The sequence below is a fragment of the Vigna unguiculata genome, chromosome 7, assembly GCF_037176805.1.
Source record: "Vigna unguiculata cultivar grain cowpea cultivar isolate G323 ecotype 2 chromosome 7, ASM3717680v1, whole genome shotgun sequence".
In the NCBI taxonomy this organism is placed as follows: domain Eukaryota; kingdom Viridiplantae; phylum Streptophyta; class Magnoliopsida; order Fabales; family Fabaceae; genus Vigna; species Vigna unguiculata.
Window position 1 is genome coordinate 31,522,022 of NC_140798.1, and position 20,533 is coordinate 31,542,554.

General features: G+C 37.0%; 4 protein-coding genes across 5 annotated transcripts; 2 read left to right on the forward strand and 2 right to left on the reverse strand.

Annotated features, from left to right (window-relative positions):
• Positions 1-197: 197 nt before the first annotated feature.
• On the reverse strand, positions 198-17,775 carry LOC114189474 (uncharacterized). Its single transcript, XM_028078036.2, has 5 exons — positions 17,487-17,775; positions 16,896-17,257; positions 1,408-1,631; positions 1,070-1,327; positions 198-995 (listed from the first exon to the last, which is right to left on the reverse strand). Exons 3-5 carry the CDS (start codon positions 1,623-1,625, stop codon positions 650-652), a joined length of 822 nt encoding a protein of 273 aa, XP_027933837.1. The 5' UTR covers positions 1,626-1,631; positions 16,896-17,257; positions 17,487-17,775; the 3' UTR covers positions 198-649.
• LOC146884798 (uncharacterized) lies at positions 9,337-11,608 on the forward strand. Its single transcript, XM_085676037.1, has one exon. It carries the CDS (start codon positions 9,602-9,604, stop codon positions 11,606-11,608), a length of 2,007 nt encoding a protein of 668 aa, XP_085532163.1. The 5' UTR covers positions 9,337-9,601.
• LOC146884799 (uncharacterized) lies at positions 11,720-12,849 on the forward strand. The gene is made up of 2 exons (XM_085676039.1): positions 11,720-12,553; positions 12,640-12,849. Exons 1-2 carry the CDS (start codon positions 11,735-11,737, stop codon positions 12,847-12,849), a joined length of 1,029 nt encoding a protein of 342 aa, XP_085532165.1. The 5' UTR covers positions 11,720-11,734.
• LOC114191758 (pantoate--beta-alanine ligase-like) lies at positions 17,456-20,033 on the reverse strand. Of its 2 annotated transcripts, none has more exons than XM_028081135.2 (4): positions 19,083-20,033; positions 18,623-18,736; positions 18,290-18,421; positions 17,456-18,169 (listed from the first exon to the last, which is right to left on the reverse strand). In XM_028081135.2, exons 1-4 carry the CDS (start codon positions 19,647-19,649, stop codon positions 18,158-18,160), a joined length of 825 nt encoding a protein of 274 aa, XP_027936936.1. In that variant the 5' UTR covers positions 19,650-20,033; the 3' UTR covers positions 17,456-18,157. The 2 variants fall into 2 exon arrangements, with proteins under 2 accessions (XP_027936936.1, XP_027936935.1); XM_028081134.2 differs by having other exon boundaries at positions 17,456-18,075; positions 19,083-20,032.
• Between the last annotated feature and the right edge of the window lie 500 nt (positions 20,034-20,533).

Consider the following 20,533-nt stretch of genomic DNA (forward strand, 5'->3'; position numbering starts at 1 on the left):
CTGTTTTAAGTTTAAACTGTTGAATAGAGTCCCTGTTTTATAACACAACCTGCCAAATAGAAGTGGAAAATAAACCAACATATAATTGAGTCTATACTAAACATACACAACCTGCCAATCACACAAGTCCAAATTCCAATCACAACTCCAATGTTGGAGACCAATATTCATTCAACTGCAATCAAAATGTGCTGAAGTTATGGAATTCAGATGTTCAACAAAAGTGTGCTGGACAAAAAAAGTTAACAAACATAGTACCAATTACTACAAAATTACTACCAAAACAGGCCTAAATACATCAAAAGTTGTCTCCTAAGTAGGCCTAATTAAAGCACAGAAAATGTTGTTCAAGTTGGTGGTCTTCGAATTTGCAATTTCTGCCTGCAGCTTGGTTGCCCTGTCTGTTGTGAGACTTCATGTTCCTGCTGTGAAGGTTGTGTTGGTTGTGTGGTCTGCTGACTTGATGGTGGTGGTTGTTGTGTAGGCTGTGTTGCTTGTGTGGACTGCTGACTTGATGGTGGTGGTGGTTGCTCTGTAGGCTGTGGTTGCTGAGGGAGTTGTGGACAATTACTTTTGTTATGTCCCACTTCACGACATACCCTACATCTCTTTTGATGGCCACCTTTCCTTAACTCAGTATCATTTTTCTTTAATTCCCACTGTTCCAATCTCCTCTTTTTCTTTGGCCTCCCAGGTAATCTCCTTTTGAGGGGGGTTGGACATCATTGTAGGAAGTCCTCTCCCACAGCAGCTGCCCATTCACTGGATAGATTATGGAGTGGTATGTTTCTTCATAAGTGCAAGTTCTGAACCAGTGTGGTATGAACTCCTCTGCATTTAAATTTAAAAACCTCATTGCAGCAAGTGCATGGCAACAAGGAATACCACTGAGCATCCATTTCCTGCACGTGCATTGGTGTGTGTCAATGTTGACTTTGTACTTCTCTCCAATAAGTGAAATGTGCTTGACTTCAAAAATCTTTTCTCCTGACCAACTATCAAAGCATAACAGGTTAGCAAATTCAATAAATGATAAATATTAATTGTGTCAAAATGCTTATTTAAATACCTTGGAATCCAGTTCTTTGTTAAGGCTGATTCTTCTCGCAGCCTAGTTGTAATCCTTGGGCAGATTGAACCTTTAAAAGCTTTCACCTTCTTCCGGTTTTTGGCCCATCTCTTCATCAAATAAATTTTGATGTCCTCTAGCATTGATACAATTGGTTTAGTCCTTGCATCAATTATGACACTGTTGAAGGCTTCACTCATGTTGTTTACTAGAGTGTCACAGATGGCTTGACTTGTGAACCTAGATCTGGACCAAAATCTGAAAATGAAAGTGTCACACAAAGGTTAGCAACACCATAATGTGTAACAGTATTGTGAATATGGATGATAAACACAAACCTTGGTGGAATGGCTATGAGGTATTTGTAAGCCTCAAGATTGGCTTCTTTGATATTTCTCATTTTTCTTTCCCAAGCTTGGGGATATGTACTCACAGCAGCCCGCCACATTAAATTCTTCAATTTCTTCCCACCAAATTTTTTCCTAAAATTGGCGTACAAATGGCGCATGCAGAATCTTTGTTCTGCGCCAGGTAACAGCTCCTGTATAGCAAGCATAAGTCCCTGTCAAAAAACAGAATGTTAAATGAATAAGTCAACAATTCAAACACTTCAAAACTTTAATTAATTAAGTAATGGAATTTTCCTTTTGTTGATCTGACATGAAAGTGATGGACTGACATACTTCTGGCCCACCTAAGTCTTCAATCAATAACTCCATAAACCAAGTCCATGTTTCTTTGTTTTCTACTTCAACAAGCGCATAGCATAGTGGCACCATCTGGTCATTACCATCTCGACCAACAGCCGTGAATAATTCACTCCCATATCGTCCTTTCAAAAAACAGTCATCCAACCCAATTATTGGTCTACACGACACAAAACTATCTTTACATGCTTTTAAACAAGTGTAGAATCTCTTGAATGTGGCTTGTCCCTCCACGTCTTCCACTTTCAGTTTGATTGTAGACCCATGATTGGATTTCAGCAACTCATTTGCATAGTTATAAATTCTCCTAAACTGTTCTTTAAATGAACCTTGGACTTAGTCTGCTGCCATAGCTCTTGCCCTGCGAGCCATAGACCAAGACACTCTAGTATTCCATTTTCTTACAGCCTTGTTACGTATTTCATTGATTTTTATACTTGGATTTTCTCTCAGGTCTGTCTCCAAAGTCCCACTCAACCACTTAGAATTGATTATATCAATGGTAAATTTCCTACTGCAAGTGTGAACATCAACAACTTTCCTTAATTGCCAGTTATGATGGGAAGTCAACAAAGCACAATAAGCTAACCAAGGGCAGTTTCCTTGGGCCCCCACACATCTAACCCTAATTCTACGCTTATCATTCTTAACAAATCTTATATTTCTTCCACTATGAATTGCATACGTCCTAACAGCATTTCTGAAGTGTTCCTTGTCAAGGAAATATGTTCCCACTTCCCACTTGTGGTCTGCCATGGATTTTGGCATCACAAACATCCCAGAAACATCTCCATTGTTATCCTCTGATTCACAATCAGATTCTGCACCACTCAATAATTCATCCGACACCCACTGATCATCAGAAAGACCTCTATCTATGTCTTTTCGCACCTTTCCCTTGTGTTGACTGTCACTTTCATTCTCTTCTTCACTTATGCCCACTTCAACTGCAATAGAACCCACATCATTATTAGAAGTATTGTTGTCCCCCATTATATTCAAAGGAATATCAACAAATTCCTCATCTTCAGTATCAGATTCATCCCAATTGTGAACCTCTGCCTCAATATCCACCTCATCCAAACCTGCTGCACCACCCAAATTAGGTTCAGCCTGACCTCCCAAATCAACTTCAACCTCACCTTCATTTCCACCTTCATCCTCACCTGCTGCACCTCCCACTTCAGCTTCAATCTCACCTTCATTTCCACCTTCATCCAAACCTGTTGCACCTCCCACTTCAGCTTCAGTCTCACCTTCATTTCCACCTTCATCCAAACCTGCTGCACCACCCAAATTAGCTTCAGCCTCACCACCCAAATCAGCTTCATCCTCAACTCGATTTTCACCTTCATCCTCACATACTGCACCTCCCACTTCAGCTTCAGCATCACCTCCCAAATCAGCTTTACCCTCACCTCCATTTCCTCCTTCATCCTCACCTACTGCACCTCCCAAATCAGCTTCAGCTTCAACCTCATTTCCACCTTCATCACCCAAGACAACCTCACTCAAACCTCCACCATGTCCCAACTCAGCATTAACTTGAACAATCGCATATTTCAAATTATCATCTATATCATCATCTACAACTACTGCTTCTGACACAATATGAACCACAAACAAGTGGACTTCTCCAGTACCCTTAGCAACATTTAACATATTAATTGACCCATTATCATCATACAACAACTGCAACCGTCTATCTACAGCATACCATAATTCTTTAACTTCTAAATAGCCCATTAACTTAAGTGTGTCTAACACCTCAAAATACCCCCATGTGTCTGGGTCACATGACCACTGATCAATCAATCCACCCACATATAAAAGCCCACCATTCTGAACAAAATGTCCACCATGGTGGACCACAACCTTGATTCTCTTGTCACACATCTAAAAACAAAAAATTATATGCTATCAATTAAACAAGGGACCACACACCTAAAACATGAATAAACAAAGGGGAACACAAGGGGACCACCGAACACATATAATATTACCCTACCCACTATCGAAAGTGACAATACAATAAACAATAAACAATAAACCATAAAGCTGTAAAATCCACCGCAAATCAACCACAAATGAAGAGGCAGTACAGAAATCAACCCAAAAAGTTTAACTTTTTAAACACTCAAACACAAAGATATAAAACCCACCGCAAGCCCAACGCAAACCCACCACAAACGAAAAATACAACTCCAAGACGAGTCAATAGTACTAACCTGCACCTGGTTGACGCTTCAAACTTTAATGCGAACCTCCAATCGCAATCTCCAACCACAATGTCGAAGAACCTTCAATCGCAATCACGCTCCAAACTTGAATGCGAACCCTAACTGATGAACTCTCCAGTCGCAAAAACCCTAATTTTTTCTTCCCCTTTCTAACTAACCCTAGGCCATCTCTCGAATGTTCTCCACGATCTCCTTCGTTCCCACTTCACTCAAATGATTAACCCCCTTTCGTTATCACTTTTCGCTGCAATAAAATCACCTTTGATTGCCTAAGACTTGGGTGCTCGACGTTTACCTTGTTTTTCACCTTACCATTTGTTAATTTTTAATTGTTTTACCTTTTTAATTTATTTAACTTTTCACGCCAATTTATTTTTAACGATACACTGTGCCAGCATGTATTCAAAAAATTGACACATAGGCCAAACAGTTACACCGTGTCACTGTGCCGTTAAAAATTTTAACTCCGTCTGCCAAAAGGACTCAATTGAATGCGATTTTACCAAAACGAGGACTAAATTGAACAAACAACTAAAATAGGGACCAAATTGAATAATTTTGACAAAAATAGGGACCAAATGTGTATTTAAGCCTTCCTCTTTTTCCTTTATGCATTCTTCTCAAATAACCTGCTATATCCTTCGTTCCACACAATTTTCCTCGATCGGTCGAACGGACGATTGATGTACCTGTCCAAAATGCTCTGATGCTTAAGTCTATCGGTTGACTGTTGTAATAAATGTGAATTAAAGATCCTCACCAACCTACCTTGGGCCCCTATTTATAGTTTCCGGTGTGAGCCGACCCAGTGGCCTTTTAATTATGATTACTGACTTATTTTATGTTAATTAATCTGACTGATTGATCTAGGTTTCCATTTGGCCGACCGACCGAAAGTGAGAAATAGTTTCAAAAGGAGATTAAAGTGAAAGGTGTTTAGTCTATCTGGCCGTTGGGCAACAGATCTAATTTGCTCAGAACCGAGACTCTGATGGGCCATCGTCTCAGAGTCTACTACAAAGTGTGTTCGTAACAGGTGATCTGCAGCCACTTGACTTTGATCCGTTTACCCGATTGTTGGATAGGCCATACAGTACAGGAACTATACAGGACAAAATGTGAGGAATATTACCCGAATGAAATGGAATGTAACTTTTAATGGCAGCGTCGCGTGAGCTCGTGAGTGATGGCGCTCCTCTAGCTTGCGGTGCGGTGGCCATCAATGGCTGGGAGGAAAACAACGACAGCCGTGAGTGGTTGCGTTGCGAGACTACGGCTATGTGGCAGCGGCGCTGGTCGTGAGTGGTTGCGAGCCTGCGGCTGGCCGTCAATGGCTTGGTCAGCGGCGTCAATTAGTTGATCAGTGGTGTGCTTAGTTCACTATTTAGTTTTTTAGGATGATGAAAGTGAGGAAAGGAGAAGGAGCGAATTTGCTTTGTTTTGGTCTCTCTCACTCTCTGCAGCAGTACACTCTTAATATACTAACTTTAACTTAAGTTTATGCGGGCCACTGGCCACAGGGCATTTGTTTTGGTCTCTCTCACTCTCTGCAACAGTACACTCTTACTATACTAACTTTAACTTAAGTTTATGCGGGCCACTGGCCACAGGGCATTGCGGACCAAACTATGATGGGTTTGTGGACTAAATCCGTTCTGTGTGTTTTAAGCGGATTTGTGAGCAGGTCCGTCAAATTAGGTCTTAGAAAGTGAAGATGTCTCTTTTATAACTTATTATTTTGCCGTTGTTTTCGTTTTTTTATGTAGCATATATTTATTTAATTTTAGTATACTAGCGTAACACAGGCGCGATAGCGCCTGTGTGTATGTACTTTTTAAATATGTATGATATTATATTAGTAGGTGATAATATTATAATGTTATTAAGTTAATATATAAATTAAAATTATATTTATTAAAAATAAAGTGAAATATATCAGAACAGATAAAAGAATAATCATTGATAAATAAAGAAGAAGAGGAGAAGTATAGACATCCGATTTTATAAAAAATTTGTTAAAGTAACGGTCAATTTTTAAAAATTTAATAAATTATTATATTTAAAAGATAAAATCGGTATTTTGAAAAGTGGACACAAAAAGAAAAATCTCCTTTATATATTGTTATAGATTATAAGTTAAACTTAAAATAATCATTAAAGATTTTTAATCTACAATATTAATCATATTTTTAACGAAAAATGTTTTTAGATAAACTACTTTTGAAAAATATTGTAACATTAGTGAATATCAATTCAATTTTTTTTTCACCCGTCCCCGCCTATAAATGAGATTCCTGTTGAGGAAATTCCATGGAATAATTAATAATGTATGATTGCTTATTACTTTATTTCGCTAAGAATAATCTTTCTATTTTCAACAAAATCCCTGGTCCAAAAAATATGACACATCATTCACAACTAACATGGTCACGAGTAGGGGTGGCAAACGGGTCAGTCCGGCCCGTTTTGACCCGGTCCGTTTTAGTTTGGCCCGTATGTGGCCCGTCAAAAACGGGCCGGGACGGTTTGGTCCGTCAAACAGAAACAGGCCAATAGTCACAACTTGTCCCGTATAGGACGGACTAACGGACCGGGCCGGGCTGACCCGTCTAGTTTTTTTAATTTATTTTTAATTTATTTTTTATTATTTTTTGGTTTTTTTTAATTAGTTTTCAAAATTTTTAATTTGTTTTATTTTTTAAATTTGTTTATATATACATATAAATTATTATTAAAGTCATATTTAATCAAATAAAATATTATTTTAACTTTTAATTGATTAGTTAATGTTTTTAATTAGATAAGTTAAAATAATTATTAAATTTACATATTAAATTATTTAATTATAACTAATAATTCAAACTTAATTTGTAGGTGCTAATGATTTAAATTACAATACTATTATATATTTATATATTTAAAATATATAATCTAAAAAATTAATCTTTTTAATTATTTTTATTTTTATTTTTTTTAAAACGGGCCAACGGGTCAGGACGGGCTGACCCGTACTTTGACCCGTCAAGTTGACGGGCTGGACAGGACGGGCCAGAACGGGCTGACGGGTTGAAATCTTCAACCCAGCCCGTTCCTTTTAGCACGGGCTGACGGGCTGGCCCGTTGGGTCCAGCCCGTTTTGCCACCCCTAGTCACGAGACGAGACACAAACGAGTTTCACTATCTTATATTCATTCTTAGAAGAAATTTGTTATCTCCATCTCCATATCCATATGGTATCAATTTTTTGTCTCATCCTTATCCCCACTAAATAACTGATATATACTCGTACTAGTACATGTATTCACTTTTTTACTGTTTCAATATTAATTATTTAAATTTTATAAAACAATACAAAATTACAATAAAAAAATATAATATTATAAATATTCAATATTAAAAGGATGTTTGTTTCTTTCATATCAACTATCTGGAAAGAAATTATAATTATAAATATTTCAATTGCATACATTTCATATTAGAATACCAAATAAAATTTCACGAAAACAAAAACACTTATTAAATTTGTAAACACTAATGAAACCTAATTGATAAAATTTAAAAATATTATTAAAAAATATAAAAGAAAAACAAATATTCAAATTAAAAAATATTTTAAATGTTTGTTTACTTTAACTTTTTTAATTCTAATAAAATCTCTTATTTTATACACTAATAAAATTTACAATACATCAATACATCACTTGATCACAATCACACAAAAAATAAAGATTAAATAATAACAATAGAATTTCAACATGGATATTTCATTTTTTAAACTTTAATATATGTTGGATGGTAATAAAAAAAAATCATGACATTTACATTAAATTATTATATTATAGTAAATAAAGTGTATTTATAAAATTACAAGTATGATAATGAGTTAAAAAATAAAATAATTATATAAAAAATATCAAAATAGTACTCTACATGGTAAAAATAAGGTATAAATACACATTTGGTACCCAAACTTTTTCAGAAAGTTCAATGTGGTACCCGAACTTTAGAATGTTCAATTTGGTACCCCCAATTTTCTAAAGAGGTTCAATTTGGTCCTCTCCGTTAAGTTGGAATTAACACCGTGTCCGTACAGGACACGTGTCAAGTCATGGAATTTTAATTTTTTTTTTAATTTTTTTTCAAAAAATTAATTTTTTTTTTCAAAAAATTTAAAAAACTGTCACATGTCAGTTTATCATCGTGGCATGTGGCAGCTTACAAGCATGACACGTGGCAGTGTAATAGTTGTTTTCAATTTAGCACCCCAATTTAAATTTTTGGTTCAATTTAGTACCCCAATTTTTTAAAATCATTCAATTTCGTCATCTTCCACTTGAGACCAAATTAGTAAATAAGCTTAATTACAACCTATATATACATGTTACAATAACTTTTTATAATATATATACATCAAATCATTTCACCTAAATACTTAAATTATTTTATTTTTTTCATTTTAACCTTTGTAATTTTTTATACATGAAATTTTTTACACTTGTAAAAAATAAAATAATTTGAATATTTAGGTGTAATGATTTGATGTATAAATTCAAAACAATTATTTTAACATGTTTATATAAATTATAATTAAGCTTATTTACTAATTTGGTCTCAAATAGGAAAGGACGAAATTGGATCATTTTAAAAAATTTGGGTACTAAAGTGAACCAAAAATTTAAATTGGGATACTAAATTGAAAATAACTATTACACTGCCATGTGTCATGCTTGTAAGCTGCCACGTGGCACGATGATAAACTGACAAGTGGCAGCTTTTTAAATTTTTTGAAAAAAAAATTAAAAAAAAATAAAAATTTTATGGCTTGACACGTGTCCTGTACGGACACGGTGTTAACTCCAACTTAACGGAGAGAACCAAATTGAACCTCTTTAGAAAATTGGGGTACCAAATTGAACATTCCTAAAGTTCGGGTACCACATTGAACTTTCTGAAAAAGTTTGGGTACCAAATGTGTATTTATACCTAAAAATAAACAACAAATAAAAATATTAAAAAAATATCAAATATGTCTTAGAAGCAATTTAAAAGATGGGTTAATTATGTTTGTCGTCCCTCAAGTATGGGTAATTTTTTGTTTTAGTCCCCCACGTAACGTTTGGTCATATTCAGTCCTCCACGTTTTAAATCTAATGGAATTGGTCCCCAATTTTAAACTCCGTTAATTTTAATTCAGACGTGTCTAACGGATGGCCACGTAAGGATCCCGTTTTCAGCTGAGAGGAATTTTTTTGCACGTTTAGTTACTCGTTAATAAGGCACATGTCATTAATGTGATTAAAAGAACTTAGATGAGGTTTTTGTTAGTTAGCATTAAAATGTCATTAACTTCACTAAACCAACTTAGCTGCTGAATTGGGGTTATGTTAGAAAGTGATTAAGCTGTATTCATTTGTAAAACATCTCAGTTGAGGAGATTTGGAAGAACCCTAGGCACGACGAAGAAGACAGTCCCTAGGCACGACGAAGCAAGCTTTGAACGACGAAGAAGGTGGTGGTAACTGCTCGCATTTGGTGGACGAAGAAGTGAGGTTAGTCGTTTATGCATTTTGAATTTCTTTGGTTTAATGTTCACTTTTCTCTTCACCGTTTATGTGGTTGAATGTTGGATTGGGTTGGTTTGTGATGCGATTTCAAATGTAGGGCTGGAAATGGAGTTCGCGGTTGCGTTCCATCACATGGATAGGTTTGAACGCAATAGGGGATTGAAGTATGTGGGGGGTGAAATCCATGTGGTATCGGGTATCGACCCAGATTTCTGGTCATTCTTTGAAGCATTAGGCATCGTGAAGGAGTTCAAATACGCTGGAGATGTTAGACTTTGGTGGAAAGGCTCGAAGGAAACGTTGTTGAACAACCTAAGATTGTTGAGTGACGATAAGGAGGCATTGGCGTTGGCTAAGTATGCGAAGGATAGGAATGAAGAAGTAGATATATATGTCCAGCACATTCCTTGTCAGCCTGAGGTGGTTCATTTTATTACTGGTCCTGGAATGGATGAAGAAGTTGGTCAGAAAGAAGTTGGGGTTGAGGCACAGAGGTGTGAGACCGAAATAGGAGTTGATGGTGGTCCGGTTGGTGAGACAGACATAGGAGTTGAGGGTGATGAAGAGGTTCAGGTAGAACAAGAGGTTGAGGTTGAAGAAGGGGTTGAGGCACAAAGGTGTGAGACAAACATAGGAGTTGAGGGTGATCAAGAGGTTCATGTACAACAAGAGGAGGTTGAGGTAGAACAAGGGGTTGAGCAAGAAGATGGTGAGCCAGAACAGAGGGTTGAGGCACAACAAGGGGTTGAGGCAGAAGAAGAGGTTGAGGTACCACAATTGGGGGGTGATGAGGATGTGGTAGTTGAGGATGTGTATGATAAGGATGAAGGTTCTGCTGCAGATAAACTAGATGAGAGTGAAGAAGAAAGGGTGGCAGATGATGATGACGGTTTTGGGATGCACATTGAGTCTGAGGTCAGAAAAATTGGGCCTGTTTTGGATAGGTGGAGAGCAATGAAACGAAATTCAAGCACTGTGAGGAGTAAAAAAGATGTGGGACCTGGTTCATTTGTGACTAATGAGGAAGTTGGACAACATGACATGAGTGATGAATATGATACTGATGAGTTGGATTCAGATGTTGATAGTGAGGATGGTGTTCGTCGTGATGGACCAAAATTTTCCAGATATAGGGCTGAAGATATGACAAAGGACTTCAAGTTCAAATTAGGAATGGAATTTTCGTCTTTGAAAGATTTCAAGCAAGCATTAATGGAGCATATTGTTTTAAATGGTAAAGAAGTACAATTTGTAAAAAATGATCAGAAGAGAGTCAGGGCTGTATGTAAAAAAAAATGTGGTTTCTTAATGATGGCTAGCAAGGTTGGTGGTAGGGAAACTTTTCAGATCAAGACCTTGGTTGGGCGTCATAGATGTGGCAGGGTATTTGGGAACAAAAATGCTAACTGTGATTGGATAGCACAAGTCTTAGTAGACAGGTTTATGAATGTGGGTGTAATGACAGTGAGTCAAATTATTGAGGAGATGAAGAAGACATACAGTGTGGGTATAACCCCTTGGAGGGCTGGAAAAGCTAAGCAAATAGCAATGGACTGTTTGGTTGGGGATGGAGAAAAACAGTATAGTCGCTTACATGATTATGTAGCTGAATTGGTTAGAGTAAAGGCTGGAACATTCAAAATTAAGATCAATCAGCCTCAACCAAGTCTGCCACCAAGGTTTGGTTGTTTCTACATGTGCTTAGAAGGCTGTAAGAATGGGTTTTTGGCTGGGTGCAGGCCCTTTAGAGGGGTTGATGGATGCCACTTGAAAATAGCTTATGGTGGTCAACTTTTGGTTGCGGTGGGCAGGGACCCTAATGATCAATACTTTCCACTTGCATTTGCTGCTGTAGAAAACGAATGTAAGGAGACATGGAGGTGGTTTCTTTCATTACTACTAGAAGATATTGGGGACATTGAAAACCATCGTTGGGTTTTCATCTCAAATCAACAAAAGGTAAACAACTTACTTCCATTCAATTTATATAGCATTCATTCAGACTATATTCTAACACACAACAATTAACTTTTGCAGGGACTTATAACAGTATTTGATAAAATTCTGAATGGGGTGGAGCATTGTTTCTGCTTGAGGCATCTTTATAGTAATTTCAAGAAGAAATTTGGTGGTGGGATAGTTATCAGAGATCTTATGATGGGGGCAGCAAAGTCAACATTCTACACAGGTTGGGACAAAAAAATGGGTGAGTTAAGAACCATTAACCCTGAAGCCTATAACTGGTTAATTGGCATACCTAGAAGCTCATGGTGTAAGCATGCATTCAGCATATATCCTAGATGTGATGTTTTAATGAATAACCTGTCTGAGCCATTCAATAGTACCATCTTATTAGCTAGGGATAAACCAATTATTAGTATGATGGAATGGATTAGGTCATACACAATGAGTAGATTTGCAATACTAAGAGAAAAATTAAATGCATATCCTGGTAATGTTATGCCTAAGCCACAAAAAAGGCTTGATAGGGAAGTGGACAAAAGTGGCAATTGTCTTCCAGTGTGGGCAGGGGGTGCAAAGTTTGAAGTCACACAAGGGTTCACCATGGAGAAGTTTGTGGTAGATCTGAGTAACCATACTTGCACGTGTTACTTTTGGGATTTGATAGGCATAACTTGTAGACATGTTGTAGCAGCAATTAATTATAAGGTGGAAAACCCTGAAGCTTATGTGCATCCATATTACAAAAGAGCTGCATATGAGGCATGCTATAGCCCAGAAATAACCCCATTCAATGGACAACAATTATGGCCTAAAAGCACTCAACCTGAACTACTCTTACCAATTTATAAAACACCACCTGGGAGACCCAAAAAACTGAGAAGAAGGGATGCTGATGAACATGTCAGTCATTCCAAGCTATCAAAGAAAAATCTTATCATGAAGTGCAGCAGGTGTAAGCAGATGGGACACAACATTAGGAGCTGTAGAAGGGGAATCAGGCACAGAAAGGTAAGAACACAAATTGGACCTATCATTCAATTTTTTTTCATTCAAACGAACAAAATCTGGAGCTGTAAAACATACCCAATTCACAGGCACAATCACAAGGAACTCCAAGTGTTAGTGCACCTAGCAGCGCTGCAAGACCATCTACCCAAAGCTGCAGTAGTAGAAAAAGATCCAGACTGAGAGTTGCTGCAAACATGAACCAGGGAGAAAGACCACCAACAACCCAAACCAGAAGCATGGCTGCACAAGTGATAGGGTCTCAAGCAAGTACTGCAACCTCTGCTCAACCCACGTGAAATACAAGGAGGAATCAAACTGTTTTAGTTGCTTTTAATGGTGGACCACTTTTTGTAGCAGTGGGCAATATCATAGTGGACAACTTTTTGGATTAAAGCAAAATTGTATTCAGATGTATGGACCACATGTCTGGTGTCCAATACTTTATTGAATGTAGTTAAACTTATTTTATTCAGATTGTGGACCACATGTCTGATGTCCATTAAAACTTGTGTATGAATTACTTCTGTTTTGTGAATGAAGTAAAACTTCGTGTATGGATTACTTGTGTTTTGTGATAATGCAGTGAAACTTTGTGTATGGATTACTTGTGTTTTGTGATAATGCAGTAAAACTTCGTGTATGGATTAATTTGATGAAATCAATTAAATGTATATCCTGTTAACATCAAAGGAAACCTTATAGGATAAAAGTCACAACATATAACCACTGCTATTTAATTACAGCACAATTGTTAAACACAATTGAATTACAGGATAAAACACAACCATGTAAAACACAATTGAACTTCTCATTTCATTCATTACTACCATATTACAAATATAAAACACTTCCCCAACAGAAGTTACTTCAAACTTACTTAACCATTAAAGTTCCATACATAACTAATCACAGCTAAATAATAGTTACTAAAAAACTAGTTGCAATTGAACTTGAACAGCAACATAAAAACAAAGATAATTGTTAATGTCCACGACAAAAGGAAAAAAACTTGCATGAATCTCCCAAACTTTTTCTCTTCTTGCAATTTCGCCTTCAATTTCTCATTTTTCTTAATCAACTCCATTATCACTTTCTCCTTCTCCAAACACACTTCATCTTCTTCAGTTCGTGTTCTACCACTGTCTTGAAAGTCCAGTGCATTCCCTTCATATTTAGAATCCTCTTCATTAAACCATTCGAAGAAATTGCAATGAGAATTGGACTGCATAAATAAAACAAAACCATTAAGACATCAAACGAAATCAAGTTCGCCCAATAAATACCAAATTTGTCACTTACAGCCCAGTTTCTACATCTCCAAAATAATCTCCCGTTGTTCTTCACAGTCGTTGCCTTTAGGAGCAATAATCTTTCCCCACACCCACACAGTTTGGATGTCATATCCGACGACGATGAACATGTCTGCGAAATTTTCGAACCACTACTCCTCTGCATACAATGAATCCCTCTGCTCCCACTTTTCATCACCCTAAAATGATCTTCAAACTTCGATTTTGGCTGCCAATGAATAAAATACGATAACCCCCCAAAACAACACGAACACTCCAATTTTAGGGTTTTAGAATGACCCCCAAATCCCTCTTTTAAAACGGTTCTCATAATATCAAGACCACGTGTTGTTCATCAATTCCTCTCAGCTGAAAACGGGATCCTTACGTGGCCATCCGTTAGACACGTCTGAATTAAAATTAACGGAGTTTAAAATTGGGGATCAATTCCATTAGATTTAAAACGTGGAGGACTGAATATGACCAAACGTTACGTGGGGGACTAAAACCAAAAATTACCCATACTTGAGGGACGACAAACATAATTAACCCTTAAAAGATTATTGAATAAAATTGCATGAAGAAAAACAAATGTATAATTAAGGGTATGATAAAATAAAAATTGTTTTAGTGATGATTGAGATATAACGAAAATTGTTTCAGCAAAATAAAAAAGTTTTAAACAAAAATTAATAATAATATAATAAAGAAGATATATTTGTATATAACCTAGTAAATGAAAGGTTTATGCTATTGAATATTTAAATTGAGAGTGTTAAACATTTTTATGTAAAAAGAAAATATACAATAAATAAAATATTGAAAAAAGTATAAATATTCGAATGTGAGAATTAAAAATATTTAATTGACATATATCATTTAAATATAATTACACGAAGGATGTAAATTAATTTTATGACAAACCAAATAACTAGAAAAAATAAATAAAAAATGAAAAGTGTACAGTAGTTAAGGCTTGGCCTTTAAGAAATTATCTTCCATATTATAGCAAATGCGGGCAGATGTAAGAGATGAAGAAAACTTTACAATTACGATTCATTGATAAGTTCAAAAACTATAAAAGTTTCATATTAAAGAAATGAAAATTGTAAGACCCTTTTTTCTATTATTAATAATGGCCTTGGGCCTGGCCTTGCTAAGGGGCCTGACCTTGCTAAGGGGCCAGAGTCAGCCCATTAGGGACCTCCAAGAACCCCTTTCAGCCACTAACTCTCAATGTGTTCTCCCGTTTCTAGAAATCAGTTCCTCACCTCCCTCACAGACATGAGGCAAAAGCTCTGCTAGGGCACAGCTAGCTCCTCCCTAGAGTCAATCAAACTCTACCTCCTCGTAAGTAGAACTCAAAAACTCGTGCCCCTTTCGTTTCTTTTCTGTTTGGGAGCTCTGGTTCAGATATAACCTCTGCTAGGGCCGTAGTTTTGGTTCTTTTGTTCTGTTTTCCAGCTCCGTAAGCTGAAATGTGTAGTGGTGCTCTTCCTCGTGTGTCTGTCCAGGTAAGGAAAGCTAGAGTTTTCACATTTTCTTGAAGTATCTTGTATGTTTTGGCTCTATTTTATGTTTAAGATGCATGTTTGATGACTGTGATTGTATAAGAATGAGGTTGGCTGTGATTTGTGTTGATTTTCTGGTTTGGGCATGAGAGAACCCTGTTGTTTTCGTCCAAGCGAGTCACCCTCGCCTAAGCGAAAATAACAGAAACTCACCCCAGTTTTTGCTTGAGTTGTCGCTCAGGAGACGAGCTTCTGCTTTGAACGATGAATAATCTCGCTCAGGCGAGAAGGTCTCGTTAAAGCAAGAACTCGCAAAAGCCTACAATGCTTCCTGTTTGCAATCTCACCTAAGTGAGAGCTTTTAGCTTGAGCGAGAAGCTTCTGTCAAATATGTGAGAGTTCTCTAGCTTGAGCAAGATTGACAGCAGAATTACCTTAATTATTTGATTGCTTCCATGATTGATTTATTTACCCTTTTTAAAAGCATGAAGTATGATTCCAACGTTTTATGCAATATGTTTGTGTTTTTTTCAGTTTTTGTCGTTTGGGATTTTGAGTTTTTGTATGTTAAAATAAGTGAAAATATGTCAGTTTATCGTATCAATGTGGTAGGCCTATAAGAGGAGAGTCAGTTTATCCAACCACCCCACTTACATTGCACTCAGAGCCTTCGCCAACTTCAACAACAATCTGCCGTTGTAGTGCACATGAGAACCAAAAACAGGAATACTTACACAAAGAAAGTAAGGTCTTGGATTTTAATAGGAGGTAGCCAGATTCGGGAGTTAAGTGAGAGGACACTTTCTGGTTTACAAAAGTGGAGTAGCACAATTTCATTATTCATAAACTGTTACTTAATGTCATTTTCTTAAGAGGGTAAAAGTAATGCAAAATAATGGAGTTGTATAAGATGAAATTCGAATAAAACACAAAGGGAATGAGTAAAATTTACTCTTACTTTTTATTATAAAAAACTGAGATAGAACAAAAATCACAAAAAATGAGAGGATTGGACAAAAGTACACAACAGAAAGAAACCAAGAAAAAGAAACATTGGATGGAACAGAGCTGCTCAGTCCCTTGACAATTGTTACGAAGTTTCATGTAGGATCCTCATGGACCTAGAAACAGAAAGTCCTTCTTGTGACCCATGGTGAAAGCAAGATGCAGACTCTCAATTAGTGGACAACACCAACAACTGTATAATCTATTATAATCCCCGCATAAAGACAATCTAATACTCAAAAGGTGCAAAGAGTAATTACAGGGCATGACAAATTGACATCATTGCGTCTGTGAGGCAGCAGGTCCAATGAATTATTTAGTCATAGCAAAGTCACAGCATACATTGGAATGTAAGGCAGCCACGTGATAGTTTAACACAATCTTAGAGTAGGAATACTTCTTCAGTTAAAAGATATTAAAGACTAAAACAACTAGAGAATGCAGAACAACAACAACCAGCATCATGCTCATAAAATGTAACTGAAGACACATCTAATTCAAAATCCAAAGCCGGCCAGGAATGAGTAAAACGTGTACCTCTTTATTTCTCCTTCATTTTAGTGGGCCGGGCCCAATTATAGACTACGAGTGATGTGAATTAAATTAGTGTTTCTGATCTTCCTTGTCCAACTTCTCTCACCCATCCCGCACAAGCCGCCGTTCTGCATATCTCTTCTCCTCTACTCTCAAGATCTTGTTTTTTTGTTTTTTCAATCCGATTTTTTCGCCTCAGCCGGGACGCCACAGCCACCCACCATGTCAAAAGCAGTCGCCACCGAAAATCCGATACCCCTCCACCTTATTGCGGCAGAAGGCCGAGAAACTGTTGTCGGTTTCCGCCATGGCACCGTCATAGCCGATATTCAACAACACTGGTTGAACTCCACACCATATAATAACTATTGCGCAATAACAAATAATTTTATCGTATCAATGTGGTGGGCATATAAGAGGAGAGTTAGGATTTAGGTGTTTTTAATAGAACTGAATTGTTTTGAGAGTTATAGGGAGTAAACATAACTGCCACTAAGCAATTATTAGCATAATACAAAATAGGAAAAGAAGGAAGAGAGGGGAATATTTATTCAACCAGAAAATTCACAAAAACGGATCCATAAGGATAATTACCAGATTTCCATTCCAACATAGTTCCTATCTAGCCTCAAGGTATGTAGAACAGACTGATGCTAGCGTTTTGTCCTTGGCACAGTTTTGCTGGAACAAAACCATAACGATAAAATAAATCTTGAAGAAAAAATAGTTTAACCTTCAATACAATTATTTGCACTAAGTAAATTTCAGTCCTCTTCCTCTCGCATTCATGGAGGTTTTATTCAGCATATAGTTGAACTCGTGTGTGAATAAAACACGCATGAGTTCCTGATTAAAAAGGAAACAACCCACTTCATTGATTCCTAGAAGTGTCCACTGGTAGCAGCTCTCTGCGAATTTCATAATGCGGAAAAATGCATCTACAGGTAATCATGCATGGTTAGCAAAAATCTATCATGATCTATAACAAAGAACTGTTAAGCATGTGGTCCGAACTATGAAGCGTGTGGTCCGTGTCTGAGATGATAGAAGGTGACTAAACACCTATGGACAAGTTGATTTCCATGTTGTCTATAAGTCTGACTTTCCCAAACCATGCAGCGACACAGAAGACCACAGGACCCTTGATCTTTTCCACTTTCTCCAAATTATTTTGATCAACAATCTGCAGGAATTCGTATGTAGTTGCATTAACAATGCCTTCTATTATTCAAAATTCTGCATTCTACATCTGTACTGTTTTGGCTTCATTCAAGGATCTGTTGGGTCCAAATATATTTTAATAAGACATACATCATTGCCAAAGTAACTCTGGCATTAATTCATTAATCATGCGCTTTCAAATTAAGCACAGAACAGAAAAACATTTTGCATCTTACCTCAGCATAATCAACCCTTCCACCGGCCTCAGAAATACACTGGATGACCAAATTCCTCAACTTCTCACAATGCACTTCACCATCTTCTGCTGCAGATTTAGCTTTTAACAAAGATTTATTTATTGATATTGCCTGAAAAGGATTGAAATAAATCTCTCTATATAGAACGCAAAGTATACTAACAATTTGTTAAGGCTTAGTGCAGCTGAAAGTGAAGTGGATGACATAAGAAAAGCTCTGGAACATAATCATTACATATTCTTTCAAGATGCTTTGCAGTTTAATGTCACTGCTGGCTTTGAGCAGTTAAAAATAATTGGTTAAACAAAATACCTTTCCCCGCTCTTCAGGTGAAAGGTGCACATTACGTGAACTCATTGCCAGGCCATCACTCTCACGTGTTATTTCAGCACCGATCACTTTTATGAAAAAATCAAGATCTCGAACCTACAAAAATTATTAATAAGTCAGTCTACGAACCAACATCTAACACAGTAGTAAGCATAGCATAAACAAATTTGGTCGAACTTGCTAACGTCATTGATTTTTCATTTGCGACTGACATTGTTCCCAGAGAACTAAGTATGATATTAGCATTAATATGTTATAATTCAAAGACCAATTTACTATTAAGTTGTATAACAGACACTAAGTCATAGTTTTAGTTCAATAAGGAACTAAATTAACACCTATTTACACATTGATAGCATAAATTGTCAATTACCATGTTTAACCAAAAATATCATTTTTTTTCTTATAAATCAAAAGAGAAAAGCTATGAGAACTTGGTTACCATCCTCTGAATAACTCTCAACTGTTGATAATCTTTTTTCCCGAACACAGCCACATCCGGCTCCACAATGTTGAACAATTTGGTCACAATAGTAGCCACCCCTCTGAAGAAAATGGGCCTACTTTTTCCACACAATCCCACTTCTAGCTTCTCAGCCCTCACCCAAGTCTCGTGCCCCGACCCATCACCACCAACGCAAGACGCCGCCGCGCCACCTCCCTGACCCGCCACGTCACCACTGTTATTTCCATAATCATACAGATTGCGAGGGTGGAAGACGACGTCGACGCCACCGGGCAGCGCAGCGAGTTTGCGGAGGTCGCCTTGGAAATCGGAGGGGTAGGTGGAGAGATCCTCGGAGGGCGCAAACTGGCCCGGATTGACGTAGATGGAGACGGCGACGACGTCGCAGAGGGAGCGGGCCTGGGAGACGAGAGAGAGGTGGCCCGCGTGGAGAAAGCCCATGGTGGGAACAAATCCAATTAGCTTGCCTTGGGCCCGCATGGAGCGAGACCAGTTTCGCATCTCGTTCTTGTCGGAGATCAACTTTGGGGTTGTTGTGGCCATTCCAATTTTTTAGAATATTACCCGAATGAAATGGAATGGAACGTTCAACGGCAGCGACGCAGCGTCAAATGGCTGGGGGGAAAGGAAACAACGGCAGCGTCACGTGAGCTCGTGAGTGATGGCGCTCCTCTGGCTTGCGTGCGGTGGCCGTCAATGGCTGGGAGGAAAACAACGACAGCCGTGAGTGGTTGCGTTGCGAGACTGCGGCTCTGTGGCAGCGGCGCTGGTCGTGAGTGGTTGCGAGCCTGCGGCAGCGGACCGTGAATGGTGGGGGTAGACCGTCAATCGACAGTTCACCATTTAGGTTATTTTAGGATGATGAAAGTTAGGAAAGGAGAGAGTGGATTTGCTTTCCTTTTGGTCTCTCTTACTCTCTGCAAACACTCTTAGAAACACGAACATCTAATAAAATTGCATAAAAAAATAAATGAATAATGAAAATTGTTTCAGCCAAATAAAAATTAATAATAATATAATAAGAAAGATAGATTTTATATATAATCTGGTAAACGAAAAATTTATACTATTAAATATTTAGATAAAAATGTTAAATACTTTTTGTGTAAAAAAAATAATAAATAAAATATTAAAAAATATATAAATATTCAAATTAAAAAATAAAAATATTTAATTAATATATATCATTTAAATATAACTACACAAAAATTATAAATAAATTTTATAACAAATAAAATAACTAGAAAAAATAAAAAATATATACTAGATAAAACTTACCTGCAAAAAAGAAGTAACGGCATTTTTTTCTAAGAATATTAAAAGAATAGTAATGAGTAAAGAAAATAAATTATGCTACTCATACTTCTCTTTAAGAAAATATCTTCCCTGTTATAGCAAGTGTGGAAAGATGTAAGGGATGAAAAAAC